The 10281-nt window shown below is 49.2% G+C and overlaps 1 protein-coding gene across 1 annotated transcript in view; it reads left to right on the top strand.

The window, feature by feature from the left end:
- The window catches only part of ACACB (acetyl-CoA carboxylase beta), a 39726-nt gene extending 29816 nt beyond the window's left edge, over positions 1–9910 (top strand). The window contains exons 39-54 of the mRNA XM_063315866.1: positions 502–624; positions 1129–1398; positions 2234–2331; positions 2428–2548; positions 2699–2809; positions 3348–3491; positions 3936–4056; positions 4478–4574; positions 4901–4997; positions 5259–5394; positions 5478–5655; positions 6132–6244; positions 6501–6655; positions 7280–7450; positions 7701–7837; positions 8451–9910. Of these exons, the coding sequence (XP_063171936.1) occupies positions 502–624; positions 1129–1398; positions 2234–2331; positions 2428–2548; positions 2699–2809; positions 3348–3491; positions 3936–4056; positions 4478–4574; positions 4901–4997; positions 5259–5394; positions 5478–5655; positions 6132–6244; positions 6501–6655; positions 7280–7450; positions 7701–7837; positions 8451–8577 (2199 nt within the window). The 3' untranslated portion in view covers positions 8578–9910. The remainder of the gene's footprint in view (positions 1–501; positions 625–1128; positions 1399–2233; positions 2332–2427; positions 2549–2698; positions 2810–3347; positions 3492–3935; positions 4057–4477; positions 4575–4900; positions 4998–5258; positions 5395–5477; positions 5656–6131; positions 6245–6500; positions 6656–7279; positions 7451–7700; positions 7838–8450) is intronic.
- The last annotated feature ends 371 nt before the right edge of the window (positions 9911–10281 follow it).

Genomic DNA, 10281 nt, shown 5'->3' on the forward strand with positions numbered 1-10281 from the left:
CAACAACTCAGTACATCTGGAGCAGTGTTTCTCAACCTTGGCGACTTCAAGATGTGTGGACTTCGACTCCCAGGATTCCCCAGCCAGCCTTGCACATCTTGAAGTCGCCATGGTTGGAAACACTGATCTGGAAGGACTCGGTTGAAGAGAAAGCCCGTATGTCGACCTGCATCTCCGGAAGTAATAGTAAAAGTAAAGGGGGTACTTAATACGCAGTGATGTCTCTTCTTCTGGCTCTATTCATGCGTCCACAGCCTTTGTGTTCTTCTGTCCCAGCGCACCCCTTTGAGGGTTGAGGGAAACAGCCCTCCCCTAATGAGGCTGTGTGCGGATCTAAGAGACAGAACCTGATCTCCCTGATGGGGGCACGTCTCTCACCCGTGCAGAGCAAGGACTGCCACATCCCAGGCCGCAGGAAATGTCTGTTCTGTTCTGTTCACTCCCCTGGAGCTGCTTGCTCCTGAGAGTCCCTCCGATGCTCACAGTCCTCTTCCTCTTCAGGCTCTCTTTAAGCTATGGGGATCCACAGAGGCCGGCCCCACCGATGTTCTGACTTACACTGAGTTGGTGCTGGATTCCCAGGGGCAGATGGTGCAGATGAACAGGCTGCCGGGAGGAAACGAGGTAAGGCCTGGCCGAGAGAAGGGGGAAAAGCCGGTCTGGTCTAGCGGTGAAGGCTCCGGGCTAGAAGCCAGGAGGCGGGGAGTTCCAGTCGCACCTGAGGCATGACAGCCGGCTGGGTGACCTCGGGCCAGTGCCTCTCTCTGCCCACCCCACCTCACAGGGTTGTTGTTGTGGGGAAAATAGGAGGAGGAAGGAGTATTAGGTATGTTCGCTGCCTTGAGTTATTTGTAAAAATAATAAAGGAGGGATAGAAAATAAGTTAAATTTAAAAAATAAAATCCGACAAGCCAAAACTTGAAAGAAAAGCGGGGCCCACTGGGGAGATTTGGAAGACCTGGATGCCTTGGCAGACCACGGTCCTGCCGGGCCTTTTTCCCTTTTCCAGCTGGTTTGCCGCAGCCCTCTTTTAAGGGGATTCAGTGGCAAAATGGTATCTAATCCTCCAGATCGGGAAAACGTAGCTTGTTAATCTTGCTTTTGACCAGCTCCTCCTCCTCCTGCCAGATTGGAATGGTGGCCTTCAAGATGAGACTGAAAACCCCCGAGTACCCCAAAGGCCGCGACGTCGTGCTCATCAGCAATGACATTACGTACAAGATCGGGTCATTTGGGCCGGCCGAAGATCTCCTCTTCCTGCATGCCTCAGAGCTGGCCCGCGCGGAAGGCACCCCACGCATCTATATTGCGGCCAACAGCGGTGCCCGCATTGGGTTTGCTGATGAGATCAAGAGCAAGTTCCAAATAGCCTGGGTAGATCCAGCAGATCCCTACAAGGTATGTGGATTATTGTTGGACCTGACAAGATTTCATCATGGTTGAGCCTCAACCTGGGAAGATGAGAACGCACAAAAGGCCATCTGGATGGCGGCTTGATGGTGGAGCCTGCAGATACATTCCACATGCCAAGCTTGCTGAGGTAGCAAGTGCCAGGAAAGTACCCTTTCTGCCCAGTTTACCTGCTTGTCTTGACAGTTGGCTGGAGGGGCCTACAAACACCCTTTTAGATGTGGGGAAGATGCCTTTGTTCACTCAAGCTTAGCCTCGTCACCTGGCTGGGAGAAATCCTTGACATTTCTAGGGCCTCGTCCTTCGTGCTTGAAGGTATCACAGCAGCCAGGCATGGAGCCCTGGCGCCTTCTTAAATGGCAGGATGTGAGAGGGGCTGTGGTTCCCCAAACTCCTAACTGATACAGGATTCCCATGTGTTTTTACAGGAGAGCAGAGAAGGACTCACTGCCTCAAATCTGAGAGGCGATTTTGCCCATTTGAGTTGAAAAAAAGAAAAAGCTTTTCTCCAGCCCCTTGCTCCTTTTGGGAAGTGCCACCCCTCCAAAATGATGGAATTATATGCTGTTTAAAAGCTTTGTTTGGGCCCCTCATCCTGATCGGATACGATTGCCTTGTCATCACTCTGAATTAGATTCTTTCCCTGTGTAACAACAACACGTCTGGGTTGGCTACGCCGTCTACTGATTCCCTTCTCCCACTCCCTACCTCATCTTACCTGTCAAGAGCCCACCTTGCACTTAGTTCCCTCGGTAGGGGAACTTGGCAGTATCGCATATCCAATTCATCCGGCTAATCCTGCCTACCCCCATCTTTTCCAAAGGGATTCAGCTACCTGTACTTAACGCCTCAGGATTATACCAGGATCAGCTCCACGAATTCTATTCACTGCAGACACGTTGAAGAGGCTGGTGAGTCCAGGTGAGCGAGTGGCTCCCCTGGTTTCAGACTTCCTCTCCCTAAGGGAGCTCTCTGCGCATGCGATGTTCACCTTCTGCCTGCTTTCGTCTTCTGTAGGTATATCATCACAGATATAATTGGCAAAGAGGAAGGCTTTGGGGTGGAGAACTTAAGAGCATCGGGCACCATTGCGGGGGAGTCTTCCCTGGCCTACGATGAAGTTGTCACCATCAGCATGGTACGGCTGCTGTTCCCTTTTGGTTCTGGCGCTGGAGCAGAGACTGCACTCCGGGGCGGCTGTCGAGCGAGAGGCCGTTCTCATGTTCTCAGCTAAATAGCGCCTTTACCTTCTCAGCCATAAAGTAGCACCTTTGCTTCTGTGGCACAGGTAACTTGTCGTGCCATCGGGATCGGGGCTTACCTGGTCAGGCTTGGCCAGCGAGTGATCCAGGTGGAGAATTCCCACATCATTTTGACTGGAGCCGGAGCGCTGAATAAGGTACGGAGGGAGCTTGTTTTGGCTTCTCTTGTTTTCATTTGTTTAGATTCTCCTAAGAGGGGGGCTTAAAAAAGAAAAGCCCCCAAGCTCTGACTCAGTGCCTGCCCTTGCCGTGTGATTGCGGAATTGGCCAGTGGGAGACAACGGCACGTTTGTTCTTGTAGGTGAAATTGTGTATTAGCATTAAAAAAACAACCTGCTGCATAGATAGTGCAATGCTGTAGGAGAAGTTGGTACTGAATTACAGCCCTAAAAACGTAGGACTGGTTTATTTGCTGCTTATTCAGCTGTGTCCCAAATCCTTCAGTATAACGTTAATCCAACGGCAGGAATCCAAAAGCTAATCTGGCCCCCAGCCTTGATGCAGTTCAGAATGTGGGTGGGGAAAGAGCCAGCTCTGTCTGCAGACCCAGAGCTGCGAAATGCGTTCCACTGAGTAATTTCCAGAGTTCCAGGGTGTGTGTGTCTGCTAGGAAACTGCATGGAGTCTCTGAGGAAAGCACTGTTTTTATTGGCCCGGGGTTCTCGTTCGGAGCAGGTCTTGGGCCGTGAAGTATACACTTCTAACAACCAGTTGGGAGGAGTGCAGATCATGCACAACAATGGAGTTTCCCACGTGGCTGTCCCAGATGACTTTGAAGGCGTCTACACCATCCTGCAGTGGCTCTCCTACATGCCAAAGGTACCTTGAGAGCAGCAGCGGAATGCCACGCCGGAAACGCCCACAGTTTGCAAATCCTTCCCCCCCTCCTCGTCAGTGGAAGATGCTGACAACAGCAGCACCAGTGTTTAAACGATGAAGGGATTTCCCATTACTGATTTCTCGCCTAATGCCTTCCACTAAAGTCCTTTCCTTTCATTACAGTGGCCTTCCCAGCTTAATTGGGCAACACCTTTATAAAAACTTGGGTAATCTATTTATTATAACAGAAAAACAAGCAAAATCTGTAATTGGGTAAGAAACTTTTAGGAGAGGAATTATCCCTGCTTGTTATTGTAACGATTGTGCATAGATTCCTTCAGGTCTGTAGAACTAAGTTAAGCAGCCTGTTTCTTCCTTTCCTGACCACCACCGCACGAGGGCTCTTTTTTCTTAACTGGCTTTGAGAGATGTTTCTTCTTGTAGGATAATCATAGCCCATTACCTGTCACCACTCCAAGCGACCCCATTGATAGAGAAATTGACTTTGTCCCTTCCAAAGTCCCCTACGACCCCCGGTGGATGCTGGCGGGGAGACCCCATCCAAGTAAGTATGAGGTCTTCTGGATGAAGACCATTTGGGGGCGCTAATGGCAAAACCCACTGTTGGGGTTAAAACTGGATCAGTTCAGCTAATTATAGGTAAATTTTACCCCGTCAAAAGCCTTCCAGATACGAGGGGTCTGTAGATGCCTGTGCTTGTGGGAAACAGTGGAGGTCGATACCCAGTGTACCTGGGAGGAATAGGTAAGGGATAGGAACAGCAGCTCACCTGCATTTGGAGATAGCAGTGAACAATGAATTAGGCCTTTCTAATGGATCCTCACTGTATCTTTGGGTTTTCTCCTTCCTGAATATTCTCCACTTTTGTTGACATAACAGATCAGCGGATGTTACAGAATTTCATGACTTTGGAAGACTTCACTTTGAACTTTCTGTGCATTTTTTTTCTCCATATTGTTGTATAGCTGTGAAGGGCTCCTGGCAGAGTGGCTTCTTTGACCATGAATCATTTGCAGAGATCATGCAGCCATGGGCCCAGACTGTGGTGGTTGGGCGAGCCAGGTATCGGCAAAGAGCTTACAGTTGCTGGAACTGGTTGAGGATAAATGGGGGGGAGGGGCTGGGGGGCCTTGCATTATAAATCTTGGACCTTAAAATAGGTTGGAACTGACTTTCCTGCCATGACTGTTGTATGTCTGCTTGTAAGACATGGTACATGTCCTACAGAATTCAGTACCCCCCAAACCTGTGTTCTCAAGTGAACACAGAACGTTAAATAGAATTGCTAGTGCCAACAAAGTAAAGTTTACTGACAGATTATTTATTGACTGGTTGTACTATGTTCACGTGGTACTAAACTGAAGTCTGGACTTTTCTTATCTTGGCAGGCTAGGAGGAATCCCAGTGGGCGTGATAGCTGTGGAGCCCCGGACAGTGGAACTGGCAGTACCGGCTGACCCCGCAAACCCAGAATCAGAAGCTAAAGTTCGTCCTGTAAAATTCAGAATAGTTTGTCCTGCAGGGCATCTGTCCGTTTACCTGGTCCATCTCTCTGTCTTGCTTTTCTCAAACGACCTAGAATATTTTTGTTGCCATTCCACATCTCATTGTCCTCTTCAGTAACAGAGCCCCCCTGTGAAATTGGCATGTCCCCTTCAAGGTGTCGAAGACGTATTTTTGCATTATGTCTGATTTGTCTGTTAGTTCCAGGATGACCAGTAAGCTTTTCCTTTTGTTCTTCCCTAGATAATCCAGCAAGCTGGGCAGGTCTGGTTCCCAGACTCCGCTTTTAAGACTGCGCAGGCCATCAGGGACTTTGACCGTGAGCACCTTCCCCTCTTGATTTTTGCCAACTGGAGGGGATTCTCTGGTGGCATGAAAGGTACCCTTCCTGTAACCTTCTCTTGTAATGTCATGGGCCACCCAGGAGAGAGAGGGGGGTGACTTCTCGGCCTCCGATTGCAGACATGTACGATCAAGTGCTGAAGTTCGGGGCGTACATTGTCGACAGCCTCCGGCAGTTCAAGCAACCAGCTCTTGTCTACATCCCTCCACATGCTGAGCTGCGGGGAGGTTCATGGGTGGTGATTGACCCGACCATCAACCCTCTCCATGTTGAGCTCTATGCAGACAAAGAGAGCAGGTTAGTGCCCGGCTGCATCCTCACTTACCTTCCCTGCAGTCGTTTCTTGGGGTGGCAATTTCTGGCCGGGAATCCTGGGCTGCTGAAATGGCTAGCAGTCCGAAACCTCTCCTAATCTGTCAGCTTCTCCCTGGCTAGGGTAACAGCTATAGGCGTCCGTATTTCTGCTGAAGACCGTGAGACATTCTGTGTGTTGATCAGGGGTTTAAACAGAAAAGCATCTCCAATTTTTCCTGCAAAAGCAGCTTATCCCTTAAGTTGGCCTGCTACCAGGGCCCAGCTGGAGGCTACTCGGGTAGGGCTCTTGTGAAAGGCCGGCTGGATTCTGTAGTCCCAGGGCATCAAGAGGGCCCCAGGTTTTGGGGAGGCTGCTCTAAAATGGCCAGTGCTTCTCAGCACAAGGGGAGTGGTGCTGAAGCCTTCTCGGGAGCGTCACTGGCCTGTGCCCTTGTTGGCCAAACAGCTGTACGTTGCAGGGGAGGCATCCTGGAAGCTGAAGGAGCCGTGGAGATCAAGTTCAGGAAGAAAGAGCTGCTCAGAGCCATGAGGAGGATCGATGCCACCTGTGCACGGATCGCTCAGCAGCTGGGTACGTGGAAGGCCAAGGTGCATCGGCTATATTCCCCCTTCCCTTTCGTGGTACTGGCTGATCTGCAACCATTGTGCCCTAAGCATTTACACCCCTTTTGAAAGGTGGGGGAGCAGCGCATCAGGTGAGAACATGCTCCCTGGCCTGGGGGATCCTTCCTCCTCTCCAGCCCACCTCCCCACAAACCTTGGGCTTACTGGGCCCTTGCAGATTGGCCCTGGTCCCACCAGTCCTTTCTGTGTTCTTGGATGAGCAGGTTCTCCGGAACTCTCCCAAGCGGAGCGAAAAGAACTGGAGAAGCAGCTGAAGGGGCGAGAAGATTACCTCCTCCCCATCTTCCACCAGGTGGCTGTGCACTTTGCCGACCTCCATGACACTCCCGGGAGGATGCAGGAGAAAGGAGTGATTACCGTAAGCAGCCAAGCTACTGAGCCTATCTGCGGCTGAGTGGTAGAACTCTGTGGTTGAACTTGTGCCCTTAACTTGTTTGGTGTCCCTCATCTGCTCTCTCTCTCCATCCTAAACTTTTATGTGGATAAAACACAAACGGGGCACTTATATGCTCCGCGGAGGAAGGGTCTTTAATAAAATGTTGCCCGTTTCTTGCAGAGGGCAGGTGGGTTATACAGACCTGAGTTCTGTGTCCAGGAGCCTATAAGACGGTAGTCGTGGCGTGTGTCCTGAAGAGATGAAATGGGATCCTCTGCCTCCTGGTTTCCTTTCTTACACCTTTCTTAGCCTATGCAAACAGGCTAGGCTGGCAGGGCCCTTCCCTGATACCCAGGATGCTCCCACCCAAGCGGTGACCATTAATGCTCCAGTGGGGCAGCCCTTCACTTTGGGACAGATGTCCTGAGCACATCTGTGCTTGAACCTTCTGCTAGGAAAAAAGCGAACAATAAGAAGAAAGCCAGACTGAAACTGATCTGCTGTTACACGCATTCCAGTTCAGGAGACTTTCTTCTACACCCGGTACAGGTGTTACGAGTTGTTGTGCGACATTTCCAAAAACCAGCCTCTTTCCTGCCGTTTCAGGACATCCTTCAGTGGAAGACCTCCCGCACATTTTTCTACTGGCGGTTGCGGCGCCTCCTGCTGGAGGAGGTCGTAAAGGCAGAGATCCTGAGTGCCCACAGCGAGCTGAGCGACAGCCACATCCAGTCCATGTTGCGACGCTGGTTCCTGGAGACGGAAGGCGCAGTCAAGGTCTCTGGCTTGTTTTGCAGGAGACCTGTCTGCGAGCAGCTTGCTTCTCTTGGCCCTGTTTTGGGATGGAATTTTGCTAAGCATAAGGTTTCAAAAAAACAGGGATGGGTGTCATTCAGAAAGCCTGCACCACGTGCTGGTCCTGGTCTGAGGTGACTCTGGGGCCACGAAGCTCCTTCCCCACCACCTCCACCACTCTTTCAAACTATAAACTGCTTCCTGAGTTCAGCTCTCCTTTGGTGCCCTGTAGAGTTACCTCTGGGATAATAACCAGGTGGTGGTGGCCTGGCTTGAGAAACACCTGCAAGGAGAGGACGGGGCAAAGTCGGCCATCCAGGAGAACATCAGGTACCTGAAGCGCGATTATGCCCTGAAACACATCCGGAAGTGAGTATAGAGGAGAGTCTTCTTCGTAGGCGGGGCGGGGTTCTCAGAGAGCATCCGCAGATCGGTCACTCCAGGGGTCAGAACTCGGCTGTTGGGATGGCCTGGGAAGAGGCGTAGGAATCCCAAGGGCATTTCTTGGGAGCTGGGAGAAATCTAATACTTTGTGTTTTCTGCTTAAATGAGAATGCAAAATGAACGAGTCACTTTCTGCATATGAATGAACAACGTTTACATATGGAGAGGGCCAGGCTACGCGCATTGTTTATCTGTGCAGTATCTAAAAAGGAGGCAATAGGCAGAAATGCATTTAAAGGCTGCTGATGAAGGAGTGAACTGTTGGTCTCTGGACGCTGTCTGTGCAGATGACTGCCTCTGGATGCTGGGGAGATGTTGTGTTTCTGAGGTGCTTCTCCAGCTTGGCATTCTTTCCACTCTTCTGATTTAATTTTTGTTTAACTAGAAATAGTTACTGAGCAAAAGGTTGGTTGTAACTTGAAATAGTTACTGAGCAAAAATTCAGAAGAGGAAAAAACCCTTTATATTAAACCCTGGTAGCTAAATTTCTCCTTATGTTCCCCTCTTTTTCCCCCCTTCTCTCTTGTACTCCCTGCAGCTTAATCCAAGCAAACCCGGAGGTTGCCATGGACTGTATCATTCACATGACCCAACACATCACTCGTGCCCAGAGGGCTGAGGTTGTTCGTCTCCTGACAACTATGGACAATCCTTCCCCCTCCTGAGCTGAGGCACTGACAGTAGGAGGGATTGCCAGTCCGCTGATGAGGGAAGGACCCAGCAGTAAACCATACAAACTTGCAAACTCTGTTCTGCTACAGCTTTGCAACATGGCATTTGTTTGTCCTGAGTTACGACAGACAGAGTATCCCACGGTCCCCAGGATTGCTCCCGCCCCACACTCAGCTGTCAGTATATTCCCAAACCATCTGTACCTACAGTATAATGTCCAAGGAAAGTGTTTTACACAACACAGCCTATAATGTACGTTTAAAGTAAGTGCATTTTCAATTATTGCAGAGGGTTATCTCATAAGATAAGAAATTCTCTTTCAAAAAACTCAGGACGCTCTTCTTTAAGCATCTGTTGGAGAAAACAGATGTCAGCATCTACTACCAAGCCAGTATCAAGATCAAGTGGTTTGGGGAAACTTCCAAACAGGTCATACAGGACTACATTGCACTCAGGCACAACTGTATGGAATACTCTGCCCTCTCCCTAAAAGCATTTGGTTTTACTTTGAGAATAGCTGAATATCTGGCTGTTTGCCTAATGAAGGAGATTCTCCATTTCTCCCCTGGAAAGGTGAAGGTGAAAGATTCCCCCCCCCCCGCCCAAGCTAAGTATTTGGGTCTTGTCACAAGCTGCCTCTTGTCCTTTCTTCAGGAGAAAGGAAGGCCCATCCTTGTTCCTAACTGACTGAGATTTTAGTTAGGCGTTCTATAAATGGATATGGTGCTATGTAATGTATTCATGAAATTAGTGGATTTTGCTAGAAGCTAGAAAATCACAATACACCTTTAAAGGGATAAATCATCTGCAGGTCGAGTGTATGATGGACTTGGTAACGTCAGACGCGCAAAACACTTTATCCCCAAAGTCTTTTCTAAGAGCATGAAGGAGACCTAGGACAAAGGAGGTGACAGCTGAAGGTAATTTACATGGTTCAGCATATCCTTTGCAGGGCTGCATTTCTTGGCAGTTCCACTGATCCTTCATGGGAGTGTGGATTGTCTGTGCCTCTGGAGTTTAATGCTTGGGTGCATCTCGTGTGGGACAGAAATTCTTTTTTTTCTCTCTAAAAGAAAATAGGGTTACAAACCCCTCCTTCAGGGAAGGAAGAGCCAAGTAACAAAATACCACTTTTTCTCATTGGAGAGCTGTTAATGAATATGTCCCATCCCGGAAGGGAGGCCCCCCAAGGCCTCTGTTGGAATTGCCGAGTAGCTCCAAATAGGACAGCTGTTTTGTAATAATAGCAACTCTTTTCATACAGGCCTCATGTTTGTTTTATCTTTTGTGAGTTGGAGATTCATTAAACAAGTCTTGATTCTCTTATCAGTCCTAGTTGTATCTGTCCACTCTCCACGCCCCCCCCCCCAAAGAAGAAGCAGATTGCTCTCTCGGCCTGATTCACCGGCGTGGATGATGCCAGCGTTTAGCAGAGTCTCTATCAGTAATACATCTTTATTGTAGCTCGTTTCCATACAAAGTTGACAGCAGTAAATTAGGGGGTGATAAGCACATCAGATCATCAGAACTGAAAGTACATTTTCAAAGGAAAAGTTTTTTTAAACAGTTTCCACATCCATCCGCATTTTGCTTTTCTAGTCTCAGAAGGCATTACAATTGTGTCTTGCAAGTAGTCTTACATTGGCGCTTTTTTTTTTTGGGGAATCAAGGAAAGATACCTCTGGAATATTTGTATG

Source organism: Candoia aspera, chromosome 15, assembly GCF_035149785.1.
Source record: "Candoia aspera isolate rCanAsp1 chromosome 15, rCanAsp1.hap2, whole genome shotgun sequence".
In the NCBI taxonomy this organism is placed as follows: domain Eukaryota; kingdom Metazoa; phylum Chordata; class Lepidosauria; order Squamata; family Boidae; genus Candoia; species Candoia aspera.